Raw genomic sequence first — 17,723 nt, forward strand, 5'->3', positions numbered from 1 at the left:
ATGAATGGATTTATATTTGATATTTTATAGAAAGATAATAGATTTCTAGTACATTTCTATGGAATACTTAAATATTACTAGTACTCTAGTGAAAACTATCTTAACCTAAATACGGGAATTTGATATTTCTACCTAAAGTCTGTGATAAAAATGAAATATTAAGATTTATTATATCTTTATTTTATATTTATTAAGATTTAAGATTTATAGACGAATTACAGTTGCGGGGTTTAGCAAGTGTGTCCAATATATACTTTTAAATGTTTGCAGTCTCCTACCATCACTCCCCATAATAGGTACAATCCCTTAACTTTGATTATATCTACAAGTTATTACGTTACCAGGAGGCTGTAATCAGCCTTCAAAGTTTTATAAAGTGTAACGATGTATGAATCAAAGCTTGCCTCGTACGATTTGGCAAGCGCGAAAAGATGTAAGCTATAATAATAAATAGCTAGCTAAAATGGCATTATTCCAGGTCTAGGTGACCGGGTTTAATCGCGTAGGAGGGTGGTGGCTAGCTCTTCGTGCTTCAAGAGCCAACTGCTCCCTACACCTATACTATTGCCGTTAACATCAACAAGTCGCGACGAAACGTTCGTACTATGTTCCTAACGACGGTAGCCTACCTGAGGATGGGTATCCTTGGGTTCCTCCAGGTCAACCATTTTGGACCTCATTCAAGCGGCCGAATTAGAAATCCCGAACTCAACCGCGATTGTCCTCTAGGATTCGAGCCCGACAAAAGTATCGCGAATCGTCCGTAAACTGCCGGAAATACTTTTCGCGATGATTATTCTCATTTACGTCGCGAGGAAAATCGACTTTCGCGAGACAAAGCGCGAAATCCGCGATCGGATCGCGGTCTCACACCAGTCTCGGAGACATGTCACCGCTGACTTTTATAACTTTATTTTTTCTTCTTCTAAGAAGCGTAAGCCGGATAGATGGTAAACCAGAGTAGCTGTCGTCGAAATATTTCCTCGGCCATCAAGAAAGTCGCGAGTTGCGGAGCGAATGTCTCGGTGGTAAAAAAGGCTCTCGGGGGAACTCTGAGACTGTAGGGGCAAATTTCGCGTCAAGAGCCGCAGCGTGGCTTAAACGGGGAGGAATATCGCTAGTCGGTGGGGGCGGTTCCATTCGCGGATTTACCCCGAGGGGTTGTGGGAGTTATAGAGCCCTTGGGCGGAGAGAGACGCTGACGAAGACCGCTACATTCTTTTTTGCCATCTTTCCACTGTTTTAAGGCTCGATGAACTAGACCGATAACGCACAACGAACCAGAGCAATCGCGCTGTCGTCGAAATATTTTCGCCTTCTCCGCGTACGATATTTGAGACGGGACGCGATTTATGCAATCGCCCAGACTGGCGGCCGTTGTCGTCGCCGTGGCTTATTGGTACCTTAGGAAGCCTTAAAGGGAGTATGAAGTTCCGTAGTGACGTTCGATCACCTAATCTCGCATTCTCACCACCCCCAATTAACAGAATCTTGGAGCAACAGGTGCTAGTTACCAATAATAATAATAATAATAATAATAATAATAATAATAATAATAATAATAATAATAATAATAATAATAATAATAATAATAATAATAATAATAATCAGTTAGGCTAATACCCAAGGCACAACCTTAGACCTAAGTCATCAAGCGACGTTTAAAGCAATTAATTCAGGTAGCCGGGTTACAATGCGTAAGAGGGTGGTGGCAAGCCCTTCATGCCACGCGAGCCAAAAGCTCCCTACACTAAATATTACCGTTAACCTCTTCGAGTTTTTATGGAAGGGGAAACCGAAGAACTCGGGGGAAAACCCCTTAAACTCACCGCGCAAGGAGTTGTCCCAGTGCCACAAGCGTATCAATCATTAGCTGTGACATTATACAAGTTTTCAAAATCGTATCAGACGAGAGCACTCTGTTATGGCTTCTGTTTATTAACTATTCGACGATGGTCTTAATGGCGGAGTGGTTAGCACCTTCGCCTGGCAGCAAGTAGAGCCAGGTTGGATCCCAGCTTGTGGCACCGAGTGAGTAACTAGGGACAATTCCTCCCGCGTTGAGTTTGCAAGTTCACTCTCCACTCTTTAAAGGGGTTTTCTACCCAGTTCTTCCTCTTTCCATAAAACTTGTTGAGGTTAACTGAAATAGTGAGTGTAAGGGCCTGTTGACTCGCGTGGCATGAAAGTCTTGCCCCCACCATTATAACCGGGCCCCCTGCTTTGAGTCGCATTCACACTTGATAACGATTCATAACGTTTCGAAACCGTTTTCTAGCGCTTTGTATACGTGTGTACGTAGCTTTGAAGGCATTAAATTAGATGACTGGGGTCTAAGGTGGTGCTTAGCTGATTATTATTAATTTGGGTTAGCCATTAGAACACGGTGTGCCAAATTGCCAGCGCAGTTTCCCTCTTTAGGCGGCCATTGTTCTTAACTCGGTGACCTATATCGTAAAGAAACAAAATAGTCGGTAGTCATTTCTAGTTTCGCGAGGCGAGAACAGTCGTTCATACGCGGCATTCATCTTCCGGAGTGGCGCTTTTCGGAATTGCCGGTGCGATAATGCGTGAGGCGAGTTCCGCGACGCGATCGAGAGGGCCTCCGCGCCCGCTGAGGGGAAGCCGTGTCGCCCAAAATGTGTCACTCCGCGTCAGCAGTCGACGCTTACTCCGCGCGAAACAGACGAGAGGACACGAACCGCCGCGGAAAAGAAAGAGGCTAGACCTCCCTGGTAATTAAAAGGTGGTCGAAGATATTGTACTCTCAGAAAATACTGAGTGAGTAGAGACGCAAACCCCTTCGGCGTCTCGGGTCGTCTCTCATTGCCTCTTTTGCCATCTCAAAGAAATCTCGTGTCAGTTCCCGAGTTAGCGTTATCTACCCCTCCACCGTGTCTTGTCGTATCGGATCTATCAAACTGTTTCGAACCGCCTACGTCTTCTGATCCCCCAAAAATTCTACAGCCCTCCTCCACCCACCTCCGAGCGACGCTCTTTTGTTTTTGCAGTTTATATTTAGGCTCGTATTATTAAAGCCGGGGACGGAACCGACTTGAAGCGTACCGCGCGGCGAACTTTCTTGTCGAATCCGTCTCGCATTCGACGTCGCTTTTGGAGACAAAGCCCGTCGGATAGGTTGCTCTACGGGCGGACTTACTTAACGCGCCGTTCTCGGCTTATTTGGGAGAACGCGCGGACCACACAGACTGGCAAACGAGAAAGACACGTAGTTTATTCGAGGCTTCGCTCCGGAGATGTCAATGTTTTTCGCGCGGGACGCTTGACATCCGTGTCTCCGAATCTGTGAATCGACTCGACGCTCGTACACCCGACACTTCTTCCGCGGCCTGGGACCTCGGTAGAGTTTGCGCCTGGGACGTCGATAGAGTTTGCCAAGCTAAGCCATCGACTTCGGGGCTGCCCGCTTTGCAAATCGTCATTCCGCGTTTTTCTTATTATACTAAATATAGATGGAGTTAGTGGAGGGAAGTTTTATCGGCCAACCGCGCGCGGTTTCCTCTTGTCCCTCCGTATCGAATCCGAGTGGAACTTAAACGAAACTGACGTTACGCGAATGAAATTTTTAACTTTTGTCACCCTCCCTGGCTGCAGCCCCTCGAATTTAGCGTTAATAATGATACGCTCAAGAATGTAAGGACGACTTGTTTTACTCGGCCACACATGGCGCTGGAGCAAAGTCCCTCTCTTGTCTTAGCTCAACCGCTTTGTCACGGACATTACACGAAAAATCATTTTTCACTGGAGGGGGAATCTCTTCTAAATCTGGCAAACGAGTAATAATTGTATTGGGCCAGTAGCGTCAATAGGGGTGACTCTTCCATCGAAATATAGTTGATTTTTCGTCTGTCATTTTATTAATGTTGCTTTATGATCTAGTAAGTTTGATCCAGGGGATGACACCGTGAGTGCCTGCGCCTATTGACAGTGATCTAAGTGACGCCCCTGTATTTGTCACTGCGGAATCTTTACATGGGACGTCTTTGGTTCCGTCCGAATTGGAAATACCGTCGTGGTACTTATAACTCGTTGGACAGTGTTGGCATTCTACTAAACTCGCGGCTGTTGACAGGGGTAACTCAATACGGAACTGACCCGAAATAGAGCGTGCCTTTGCATTAATCACTTTTACCGGAATTCCGAATTACCTGAGACCCGCGGAAGGTCGAAGCGGTGCCGCCTTCCAAGCCACGCTGTAAAGCGAGGTTATTAACGAATATAGGCCGCTTCAACGAGTGAAAGTATGTCAAAAGTAACGAAGTTAACGATCGAGAAGATCGAGTCTGCTTCGAGCTTTCGCCACGGTCTTAAACGTGAGGTCAATTCCAGGTCAACATCTCGCGGGTATATAAATTCTTTCTCTCTTTTTTTAAAAGGGTCAAAAATTGATTGATTACGCGGTGCTCGGAGATTGACCAGTTGATGACATCCATCAAAAACGGAGTTTGACCTTCCAAATCCTCTTTTTTTGCGTCTTTCGATCTGCAAAACATTTTAGCATATCCATATCCGCGACCCCACGTGAGCCGCAGTTAAAACTGTTATAAATAATATATTCAAGTTGATGAGGTCGGGTCGTCAGAGGTTTATGAACGGCGATATCTACTAACAACGCTTGTGATGTCACGGCAGAAAAAAAAACAATGTCGTCAAGTTGGTTTTCCGGGTGGGCATCATGAGGTCAAAACCTCAAACGCAAAAAGGCCAAATGTCAAACAATTACATTAGACTTGTTTCGGTGCTTGATTTTTAATATTGTTTTGACCTTTATTAAATTATTATTCCAATTAGTATAGATATAAAACCTAAACTTGTTTTTCTCAAAATGTGGTTTTAGCGACTCTCTGACTTTTGCTTTAATGACGTCATTTACGCATGGTTTCTTTCTAGTATCATAAGCCGATGCAAATATTAAAGAATCATTTTATTGGAATATAAAATAAAAACAATTCCATTGTCTTATTTGAATAAATGACAATAATGTGGAAACGCGGGTGCAAAGATGAATCCCGATTAAACTTTCGAACAATGAAGGCGAATAAATACCTGCTATATAAACGATTTATTTTTGGAGAGATAATTTGACGGTAGGAGGGGAGGATTTCGGGGCACGAATAAAATTTCGAAGCGCATTTTTGGCATTTCAGGCCGATTTGGGTTTCGAGTTACTCCATAAAATTCCGACTCGCTTCCCCTCTTTATTAGTCGCGGCTACTGGTCCGTTGCAACTACTTAGACGTTGCTTTCTTCCCTTCCTTCCGACGTCAGGACATTGCTGGAAAGTGAGACTACAAATTGTGGGAAATTACATTCGAATAATAAGAATCTCCCGAAATTTTGAGCCATTTTGCACTTTCTAAATTTTGATATTTTTTCTTCAAATTATACCAAATGAATATATTTCGATAGCTTCGTAAACGGGTTTTTACCACTTATCGCGGTAATCGTGGAGATACAGAGGGAATGGATGGCCATTAGATTGATATATAATTTTATGTTAGGGAATGGATGGAAAAGGTAATTTTAAGTTTGGGGAATGGTCGGTAAGGGGTTTTCCTTCTATTCGTAACATTTGGAATTAGGAATTGAAATATCGGGAATGGTAGGAAATGGGTGGTAAAATAGCTGAAAAATATTTGAATGGAAAAGAGATGGGAATTAATATATTGTTGGGTGGAAATGGTAACTTCTCGGGTCCAAAAATGGCTCTCATTAAAGTTTTCCACACGACTCAAACTCTTGTCAATAGAAAACAATCTACTATTCAGACACTGAATTAATATCTTTCTATGAATATGGTATTGGCGATACCGTAGAGTTTTCCATTCATCGAGTATTAATATATTAAGTAGGTAATTTCACGATACCATACTTCGCAATTTGTACTATAACTTGGCATAAAAAAACCTTTTACCATCGCGGCGTGATAAATATATTTTTGCATTTTCTAGTAGCGAATATCGGGCATAATGGTGGGGTTCCAGGGGAGGGGTAGTCTTCCTTTCAACGTCGGAGTGCGGTTCGGAAAAGCGACGGTGGCGGCGCGAAGAATCTCCTGTTTTGCTTTTCTAAATAAACAAGGGCTCTTTATTACACAAAGAGGCTTTTGTGTTCGTCTGAGTGTCTTGTCAGTTCCAGCCGAGAATGGTCCGCGACAGCGTTCGCTCCGCTACCGCGTTTGGTCGCTGCCACTCCCCACCCTACTTCTCTCTCCATTACCTCGAGACCAACGTCACCGGTCATTCCGCTCCCAAACCGCGAATCGAAGATTTTACCCTCTTCCCCGCTTTCCATCGCGCTGGTCGGTGATCCTTTATTTTCGCCAAAGAAGAAGATAGTCCGCTCGTTTATAACGGGCTTCCTTTTCTGCCGCGGATTACCCCGTGTTTGCCTACTTCTCGAATAGACTGCGCTTTATGTTTAAAAATAGGTTCGCCGACGGAATAACCAATCTGGAACAAGTCGTCGCTCCTTCTAATAATGCCAAGTTCTTTTACATTTCACCCCTCGTTGTATCGCCAACGGAAAGCAATCGTTTTTCAAATTCGCGTTGGCCATCAAAATCCGTTTTCTAAATTTCGATACTATTTATTTTCTAAAAATGAAATTTTAATTTCCATTAAATGGAAACACAATTTTTTAGTTCCTTTAGTTGCCGCTGTTTTCTTTTAATGTAAATCCTTTTTTTCCTTGAAACCTTTACCCGGCATATTTCCCAGATCAGTAAGTGAGCGAAAATAATCACCTTTTAATCTTTTTAAGCAGACAATCAAATCGGCCCTTTTCGTGATTAAGTTAGGATTCTCGAACGAGGCGGAGTCACTCGTAAACATTTGTCCGCCCGATGATTGGTTTTGAAAACATTTCCGTGATTTCTTACATTTTGGTGATTTTTGAAAACATTTCCGTGATTTCTTACATTTTGGTGATTTTTGCAAACATTTCCGTGATTTCTTACATTTTGGTGATTTTTGCAAGAATTTCCGTGATTTCTTACAACATTTTTGTAATTTTCGCAAACATTTCCGTGATTTCTTACATTTTGGTGATTTTTGCAAGAATTTCCGTGATTTCTTACAACATTTTTGTAATTTTCGCAAACATTTCCGTAATTTCTTACAAAATTTTTGTTATTTTCGCAAACATTTCCGCGTAATTTCTTACATTTTTATGATTTTCGAAAACATTTCCGTGATTTCTTTCAACATTTCCAGGATTTTCGAAAACATTTGCGTGATTACCATTGATTAATCACATTTCCGTGATTTTCGCAAATATTTCCGTAATTTCTTACAACATTTTTGTGATTTTCGAAAACATTTCCGTGATTTCTTACAACATTTTTGTGATTTTCGAAAACATTTGCGTGATTACCATTGATTACTCACATTTCTGCGATATCCATAATTTATCTCAAAATGTTTTTTACATTATTTTTGTATCATCATCATTGACTTATCACAATTATTCGGTGATTCCTTTTCTTAACTGACTTCCCGCGGTTAGCTACGATTAGTAAAACTGATTACTGATTTGAAGGAAATTCTCGATTCGCATTTTTGACTTTCTGCCGCGAACGACGATGTTTTCGTGTTTTAGCGTATCTCCAGAGATTGTAGGAACTCGGTTTTTCTGACAGACGATGGGAGGGAATTCTGTCGTGAGTGGAACAAAGTAGTCCTTCGCGCATTATTGAGGAAGTTTAGCGGCAAAATCTTTGCGCTTCTTTTCTGGCGTCGTCCATCAAGTCGAAACCATCATCCTCCCACCGCTACTAATACCGTCTCCGCATCTCTCATCATCTCCTTCTTCTCCACATCAGCCATCTCTCTCCCTCTCTCTCTCTCTCTCCTCTTGTCTCTATCATTGGCGCTCTCCATCTTCCGCCGTTTTTCCGCCATACTACATTTCCAACTTCCTACTGTGTACTTTTGATTTATTTTCGTTTGTTGATATTAAAGAATGTGATATATTTGACATTATTGATGATATAAAATCGCTCTCAAGTTGAACTTCATTCCGAAGAATGAGTTCCAAATGTTTCAAAAACGAATACTATGCGAGTATAATTGAAGTTCGCCTTCTTTGGCACGTTGAAACTTTATGAACTCTTTCGAATCAATCCCCGCATTGAGGCGTGAGAATCGCGACAACAAAAGAGAGCCGTCACTGACTTTTGATCTTGGTCCTTTAGTCGTGACGTGGCTCTCTTCTCTGTTAAAACACTCATTACGGGAAACAACATCGCGGTTGACAGCGACTAAAGATAGCGGAATACGTTTCCCCAATCTCGCCTTCTTGTTTTCCGCCATCACACGCGCTTTCTCCGGGTCCGCCGCTGAATCTCCGCGTAGTTCCATCCAGGAACCTGAAAAGACAAACTCTTCTTTTTTGTTTGCCTGGGCGCCGAGGGTGGGATACGTTGGCAGCCTACCAAAGCCAGTTCCAATTGAAACCTTTTTTCTCGCCAGATCTCAATGTTTTCTCACGCGCCGAAAATTTCTCAGGGCGAGAGATCTCGCGTCTTTCTCCTTCCGTCGTTTTGTAAATTCGGGGGTTTCGCTCTCTCGAACATTGCGGGATTTAAATTGGTTTTATTAGCGTATCTAGCGTACGGATCCGCCTCCTGCCTCATTTCATCATCGCGTCGCCGCGTTCAGATTTGCCGACAAACGACGTCACGAGCGTTTATTTTTACCCCGGAACAATTTGTCTAATTGTCTCGTCAAATTAATGAGAACAAAAAAATCGGCGCTCTTCGGTATATACCAGAATAATTTTCATCAATCAACTTAGAAATTAATTTCTTTTCTTCGTAGGGAACATTTCGATGGTGTTTCGAATCCGCTACTTTAGTATAGCGTTAAAATTTGATTTAGGCTGAGTTCGGGAACATTAAACCCGCTTGCCGTTGAGCTATACTCGTTGAAAATTTACGGATTTTGGTATTTCCGGTTTAAACATTACGTTGCTCATCGAAGACACCGACTGTTACTCTGTTAGAGCCTGTTTTTATCGTTACTAAACTGCCAAAAACGAAAATAATAATAATAATAATCAACTAGGCTAATACCCAAGGCACCACCTTAGGCCCAAGTCATCTAGCGACTTTTAATGCCTTGAACAGGGGGCCGGGTTACATTGCGTAGGAGGGTGGTGGCAAGCGCTTAATGCCAAGCGAGCCTACAGCTCCCTACACTAACTTTTACCGTTATCCTCTACAAGTTTTTAATTTACGTGTTTAAAAACAATAAACTGATTAATAATTATTGTCTCTTGTGTATAATATTTATAATAATAATAATTATAAGCTTGGCTAATACCCAAGGCACCACCTTAGGCCTAAGTCATCATGCGACTTTTAAAGCCATTAATTCAGGTGGCCGGGTTACAATGCGTAGGAGGGTGGTGGCAAGTAATTACGATAAAACAATAAAATAATAAGAGAAAACACGCACTATTTTATGTAAATTATTTGTTTAGGTGGTAGGTATAGTTAAGTTTTTGCTCACACGAGGTATAGGAATCAAAGAAAATCGTTCCGCAGTTTGTCAATTTATGTATACGACCGACTTACGTTTAATCAAAAGCCTCTTCGCTGAAGAAGTTTCCAATGTACTGGATCCTAATTGCAAAACGGCTTTAGATATTCCATGGCGGAACTATCGCGTATTCTCATAAATTGTTGAAGTTCATATTTAGTTACACGTTATGACATATTTGGGTCAGTGCGTGTGAAATCAGACTACGCCACCATAACCGATTTCTCTAATGAAATTAATTTTTTTTAAACTAAAACGTATTTTACTGTCAAATTACAATGTTAAATTCCATATTTCATTTAGTTTTATAGTTAAAAATCCCTCAAGTGAGTATAGATAAATCAAATGTATGAATGATGGAGACTGGGATATTCCTAGAAACTGTTCTGTTTTTTCTCCATATATACATTGAAACGACTACAATCGAGACTTTGTTTAAAGTAAAGAAACGGTTTCACCAGGTTCTAGGTTTTTGATACTAAAAAGTTGACATAAAAATTTAAATCAAATTTAATATTTCAAAACTTAACGATTATTAATTTTAGGAAGATACGGATCCTATTTATAATTTTAAATATTCACCATCATACAAAATTATCAAGGAATATATTTATCCCGTAATCCTGGCGAAATGTTTGAAGATTTATTTGAAAGACAGAGTCGCAAGATCATTATACTCGTTGAGAATTATAGGCATGAGGCTAATAAGATAAATGTTAATTTTACGCTTGTAGCTAATAAGCTAAAATGTTAATTATATGCATGTAGCCAATAAGCTTAAAGGTTAATTTTAGGCATGAAACTATTTTTGGGCATGAAACTTATAAGCTAAAATGTTAATTAGGCATGAAGCTTACAAGATAAATGTAAATTTTAGGCATGAAGCTAATGAGATAAATGTAAATTTTAGGCATGAAGCTAATGAGATAAATGTAAATTTTAGGCATGAAGCTAATGAGATAAATGTAAATTTTAGGCATGAAGCTAATGAGATAAATGTTAATGTAAATTTTAGGCATGAAGCTAATGAGATAAATGTTAATGTAAATTTTAGGCATGAAGCTAATAAGCTAAAAAGTTAATTTTAGGCATGAAGCTTATAAGATAAAATGTTAATTTAAGGCATGAAGCTAATGAGATAAATGTTATTTATAGGCATGAAGCTAATGAGATAAATGTTATTTATAGGCATGAAGCTAATGAGATAAATGTTATTTATAGGCATGAATCTAATGAGCTAAAATTTTAATTTTAGGCATGGAGCAAATAAGATAAATGTGTTAGTTTTAGGTATGAAGCCAAAAAGATAAAATGTGAATTTTAGGCATGAAGTTAATAAGCTAAAATGTTAATTTTTGTCATGAAGCTAATAAGATAAATGTGAATTTTTGGCCTAAAGCTTATAAGAAGCTAAATGTTAATTTTTGGCCTGAAGCTTATAAGCTAAAATGTTAATTTTGGGTATGAAGCCAAAAAGATAAAATGTGAATTTTAGGCATGAAGCTAAAAAGATAAAATGTGAATTTTAGGCTTGAAGCTAATAAGCTAAAATGTGAATTTTAGGCATGAAGCTAATAAGCTAAAATGTGAATTTTAGGCATGAAGCTAATAAGCTAAAATGTTAATTATATCCATGTAGCCAATAAGCTAAAATGTGAATTTTAGGCATGAAGCTAATTAGCTAAAATGTTAATTATATGCATGTAGCCAATAAGCTAAAATGTTAATCTTAGACATGAGCTAATAAGCTAAAATGTAAATTTTAGGCATAAAGCTTAAGCTAAAATGTGAATTTTAGGCATGAAGCTAATTAGCTAAAATGTTAATTATATGCATGTAGCCAATAAGATTCAATGTAAATTTTAGGCATGAAGCTAATAAGCTAAAATGGGAATTTTAGGCATGAATCTAATAAGCTAAAATATTAATGTTAGGCATGGAACTTATAGGCTAAAATGTTAATTAGGCATGAAGCTTACAAGATAAATGTTAATTTTAGGCATGAAGCTTATAAGATAGAATGTTAATTTTAGGCATGAAGCTCATAAGCTAAAATGTTAAATTTAGGCATGAAGCTTAAAAGATAAATGTTAATTTTAGGCATGAAGGTAATTAACAAAAATGATAGTTTCATGCATGAGGATAATTAACAAAAATGATAGTTTCATGCATGAGGATAATTAACAAAAATTATAATTTTATGCATGAAGTTTTTTGTCCAAAATGATGATTTTAGGCATAATGTTAATTAACTAAAATTATATAGTGGATCCCTGTAATTAATTTCAACCAAAAATTGAAACCAAGATCCCAATATTTATTAATAAACTGTTTTGTATTGTGTAAAACAAAATTTAACGCTAATTTTTAACGTCGACAGCCTTCCAATCTTTAACACCGAAACAGTTTCTTCCCGATAAACAAAAATTGCGTTCGTTTCAACGTTTGCAAATGCATTTTCAAAAGTAATCAAAATATCGAGTTGAATACGCCCGAGGTGTTTTCTCGGAATTACGTTTCCGAATTTATCCAGTTTAAATATGAAAAAATTTTGTCGTTTTTTTGGTCGGTCGTTCGTGGGCTAAGTTTAGCGTGGCGGTGTTTTTATCTTTTCGTCGTGAATCACGGAAGGTGGCAGCCTCGAAGATTTAAGAAAATTCGCCGCCGAAGAAAACCGAAATAAGAAGTGCCGCTCCGAAACTCGATCCGTTTCGAAGCTCGCTCAGGTGCACGGCTCGCCGAGGGTTTTCTAGAATTATATAAGCCGCTTCACTCCGATGGCGTTTTTTTCCGATTTCATCCGTGAGATTCGCGTTCGTCTCTTTAGCATCCTCCATCTCCGCGGTTCATCCCGAAACAGACGCGCTCCCCGGATTCCCCCGTCCGCGCCTTCTCGTTCATCATTCGTTTAAAGCCCGCGTTTTTCGACTCCACCGACTCAAATATTTTACCATTTCGACGTCACGAAACTCACGAATTAAGTTACTGTCATTATTGCCGTAAAAACACTTTTCTCTTTATCGAGATTCGAACAGGAATAAGTTCATGCCGTCGAAATTTTTGACTGCCTATCCAAATTGAACAAAAGGATAACCGTCAATTTCAAATTCCCTCAATGCTGAAAAGGGTTTTGTACGATCTTTAAACTCCACAAAATATGAGAAACCAGGGTAAAAATCTTTCCAAAATCAAATTACACGACGCTCCGAGGGGCTGATCACTCCGCGTAATCGGTGTACAGAGCCGTACCTTTGACTGTACTAATGGGATTACGCGTAATCTTTGAAGTCCCTGTCTTTGGCAGTGCTAATCTAAGCGTAATCCGGTGTACAGACTTTCTAAGAGTGGTAAGCCCCTCGCGACGCTCTCAAAAATAAAGTCCAGCCCAGTGGGAACAAAGTGGAAAATATGGTTAAAAGTGGATAATAGTGACGAAAAAAGGAATACCGCGTATCAAAAGTTAAAAACAACTAGTTTGATTGAAATTTTAAAACTATTTATTTTAGAGTAATAACCTTATACTTTAATTTGCCATAATACAACAAAAATACCAAAAAAGTATAAGTTGGAATAACAATCAGTCTCTTTGATATAATTTTTTTTTATTGGTTTTCAAATTAAAAATATAATGTCCACAATTTGTCACATATTGACCAGTAAAGTCCTTTTTATCTACAATGGAAATTTATAGATCTATACTTTAGTTTATAATCATTTTAAAAAGTTAGTATATGATGTATTTCCACAAAACAATTTTCCGTTTTAAAACAAATGTTGCAAAATCCGCGTGAACCTGGCTTCGGAAACTGGTGATTTTTAGTTCGATTTTCTAGTATACTAGGTAATTTGTTTTTCAAAAATATTATTTTTATTTAAAAAAACCCAATTACAACTTCAATAGTCATTGCGTTTTGATTTTTTTAAAATCCTCCGACCGCCATCTCCATAATCTATACGTTTAAAAATAAATGTTTAAAATATAGTTTATTTGTTGGTACTATCTAGACTTTTTCGTATGTTTTAAGCTCTCCAGTCCCGAAGAAATGTCGTATTCCAAGTTATAAACTTCTGAGTTTACTTATTTGGCACTACAGCCATATTTAAAATATAAACAGATGGCAAATTTAACGAGCAACCGCTAAGACAATTAATGAAAACGAATAATGTAGTTAGTTATTTAAATCGCTGTGACAGTAAGGCAACCAAGTGAACCCACTCGGGGGGGGGGGGAGTACCCACGGGGGGGGGGGGGGGGCTATGACATCGGCAAGATGGAGATAAATGCGAAACCTGGGAAAAAGACGTCGCAAACAAAACGGGGAGCAAAGTGCCAAAAATGTTGCTCCCGGAGTGATTTATGGTGAACGCGATGATTAGGCCATCCTTCGGCTTTGTACCGCGCTTTCTACACTGCAGCGCGTCTCTACGTAAACTTTGTCTCTCTCTCTCTCTGTGTGTGTATGTGTGTGTGTGGATGAGCCGCCCGCGGTTACGCCTTCTCCGTTTACATAACATAACATACATTTTAACCCTCCTCACTACTCTAAAACATACTCTCCGCACGACGCGGACGAATATCGCCAAAAATACCGGTAGCCCTCGTAGAGCGCCGCCATATGTTTCATCTCCTGGTTTTCGATAAGATCCGCGGTTAGTTGGAACAAATCATCACTTGATTAAAGGGTCATTTTCTAATTTGACAAATATGAAGATTCGTTTAATTTACGAAAAATAAAGATTCGTTTGATTTACGAAAAATAAAGATTCGTTTGATTTACGAAAAATGAAGATTCCTTTAATTTACGAAAAATGGAGATTTGTTTAATTTACGAAAAATGAAGATTCGTTTTATTTACGAAAAATGAAGATTCGTTTAATTTACGAAAAGTAAACATTCGTTTAATTTACGAAAAATAAACATTCGTTTAATTTACGAAAAGTAAAGATTCGTTTAATTTACAAAAAATAAAGATTCGTTTATTTTCCGAAAAGTAAAGATTATAATTTACGAAAAGTAAAGATTATAATTTACGAAAAGTAAAGATTATAATTTACGAAAAGTAAAGATTCGTTTAATTTACGATAAGTAAAGATTCCTTTAATTTACGAAAAGTAAAGATTCGTTTAATTTACGAACAGTAAACATTCGTTTGATTTACGAAAAGTAAAGATTCGTTTAATTTACGAAAAATGGAGATTCGTTTAATTTACGAAAAATTAAGATTCGTTTAATTTACGAAAAATGAAGATTCGTTTAATTTACGAAACATGAAGATTCGTTTAATTTACGAAAAGTAAACATTCGTTTAATTTACGAAAAGTAAACATTCGTTTAATTTACGAAAAGTAAAGATTCGTTTAATTTACAAAAAATAAAGATTCGTTTAATTTACGAAAAGTAAAGATTATAATTTACGAAAAGTAAAGATTATAATTTACGAAAAGTAAAGATTATAATTTACGAAAAGTAAAGATTATAATTTACGAAAAGTAAAGATTCGTTTAATTTACGAAAAATGAAGATTCGTTTAATTTACGAAAAGTAAACATTCGTTTAATTTACGAAAATTAAACATTGGTTTAATTTACGAAAATTAAACATTGGTTTAATTTACGAAAAGTAAAGATTCGTTTAATTTACGAAAAGTAAAGATTCCTTTAATTTACGAAAAGTAAAGATTCGTTTAATTTACGAACAGTAAACATTCGTTTGATTTACGAAAAGTAAAGATTCGTTTAATTTACGAAAAATGGAGATTCGTTTAATTTACGAAAAATTAAGATTCGTTTAATTTACGAAAAATGAAGATTCGTTTAATTTACGAAACATGAAGATTCGTTTAATTTACGAAAAGTAAACATTCGTTTAATTTACGAAAAGTAAAAATTCGTTTAATTTACGAAAAATGAAGATTCGTTTAATTTACGAAAAGTAAAGATTCGTTTAATTTACGAACAGTAAACATTCGTTTGATTTACGAAAAGTAAAGATTCGTTTAATTTACGAAAAGTAAAGATTCCTTTAATTTACGAAAAGTAAAGATTCGTTTAATTTACGAACAGTAAACATTCGTTTGATTTACGAAAAGTAAACATTCGTTTAATTTACGAAAAGTAAACATTCGTTTAATTTACGAAAAGTAAACATTCGTTTAATTTACGAAAAGTAAAGATTCGTTTAATTTACAAAAAATAAAGATTCGTTTAATTTACGAAAAGTAAAGATTATAATTTACGAAAAGTAAAGATTATAATTTACGAAAAGTAAAGATTATAATTTACGAAAAGTAAAGATTATAATTTACGAAAAGTAAAGATTCGTTTAATTTACGAAAAATGAAGATTCGTTTAATTTACGAAAAGGAAACATTCGTTTAATTTACGAAAAGGAAACATTCGTTTAATTTACGAAAAGTAAAGATTCGTTTACTTTACGAAAAGTAAAGATTCGTTTAATTTCGAAAAGTAAAGATTCGTTTAATTTAAATAAATAAAGATCTACTTTGGGAATAATTAAGATATTATTTATTTATTTTATTTCAATATTGCTGTGATATAACAAATTTTTAAAACTTTTGAGTTTTATAGAAATTAAATCTTTATATTTTATTGCTAGCTTTCAAGCTATACGTTATCTACAATTTGAAATAATTCAGTACGCTTGATAAAGATTCATCTTAGTGACTCAAAAGTGTGCCAAAATATTTAATATTTTTCATAAATTATCCATTTTACAATCGCATTATTTGAAATTTTATTTGCGAAAATCCCATAGACTACATATAAGTAAGATTAGAAAGCATTTTAAATATAATCTAAAATGACGATATTACTACCTGCGCCTTCCAAATATTTATGTTCAAATAATAAAATAGTGCGCGAAATACCTTAAGTACGCTTTTGATTTAAAATAAAATTCAAAAACACTAAACTATTGCTTAGGCAAAATATGTATTAATAAACGATAAAAACAGCGACTAATTTCTGCACAATGCTGCGCTATTTTCAAGGTTAAAACAAATCTACTCGTATATAAGGCTAATTTGATAAATATTAGGGTATCTTTATATGTATAGGGTCCCCGCGAAAATAATTGCCGAGATACCTTTTCCCAAATTTCGTCCCAAAAAGGGGATGTTGGACTACTTTATTTGGAAAGTTTTCTTTTGTGATGATAAATTGGCCAAACTGTAAAAATGTTTGCTTTTCCGTTCGTGGGTCAATCCTTTATTCTTCGGCGCAGCCCTTCTCTAGTATTTGCCGGTTTGCCGACGTCACGAAGCCGCTATTGTTCGGGGATAGGGCCCGGCGGAGAGTTTGTCGTCGGTGGCGCGTTTCCAGGGCCTTTTCTAGCCGCAGCTGGACCCTAGCTTCGTGGCGGCCCGATTGCAGATGTTCGCGGGAATAGCTTCTCTATTGAATTGGGAAGAGCGCTCACTCAAGCAGTCACCGCCGAAGGAGGCTGCGCTCCCACCCTCTCGATTAGCTTATTATTTCAAAGTTGAGTTGTACTTCGCTGCGCTTTTCCGCTGCCTTCGAGGACCATCAATCGTTCCGCGTATTCGAGTATCGCCTCTCTTTCGGTAATGTCCCCTTTTTACGCGCCTGATCGGGCTCTTTGAAAAGGGGCAACTAGAACCCAATCTGGGCGTGAGCGTCAAAACCGCCCAGCGCCCATTATTCAAATTGCGAGATCGAGACGGATGCCTCTCCAAACCCTACTGGAACAGATTCAAACGCTCCGTCTATTAATATTTTAAATGGTTCCAGGATGATGTTCCGATAATAATAATTCGCTAATCAACGAGGACTATACGTAAGGGTTGGCTGTAGAAGACGATTTACTTTAGCATATCCAAGACATTTCGAGAAATCAATCGAACACGCGACGATATTAGAAAAGAAACTTAGAAGTGACGTTGAGGGGATATCTCGTAGCGGCCATTTCTGTTTGGGATGCGGCTCCGATCTTGACAGTATAGTCTAGACGCTAGTGAGCCTGGGTTTTCTGTTCGCATTGTTGTCTCCTTGAAAAGGGAAATATAGGTGGGAGTTCCTTCCATCGTGTAGTTGCTATTCGGGAATATTTGCTAACCGCAATGGCTGCCATTCACGGTCGGAAGAGCGCCCTCGAGCGGACTACAAAGGCGGCCCCAACCC

The 17,723-nt window shown here is 37.7% G+C and overlaps 1 protein-coding gene across 4 annotated transcripts in view; it reads right to left on the reverse strand.

Moving 5' to 3' along the window:
- The window catches only part of eya (eya transcriptional coactivator and phosphatase 2), a 67,125-nt gene that overhangs the window by 39,490 nt on the left and 9,912 nt on the right, over positions 1-17,723 (reverse strand). The window contains exon 1 of one of the 4 annotated variants that reach the window (XM_090172804.1): positions 630-1,401. The exons of the other annotated variants lie outside the window; for them this stretch is intronic. Coding sequence (XP_090028930.1) covers positions 630-680 — 51 coding nt within the window. The 5' untranslated portion in view covers positions 681-1,401. Of the gene's footprint in view, positions 1-629; positions 1,402-17,723 lie in introns of those variants that run through there. 4 annotated transcript variants of the gene reach the window in all.

Source organism: Leiobunum rupestre, chromosome 4, assembly GCF_980474605.1.
Source record: "Leiobunum rupestre chromosome 4, qqLeiRupe1.1.hap1, whole genome shotgun sequence".
Lineage (NCBI taxonomy): Eukaryota > Metazoa > Arthropoda > Arachnida > Opiliones > Sclerosomatidae > Leiobunum > Leiobunum rupestre.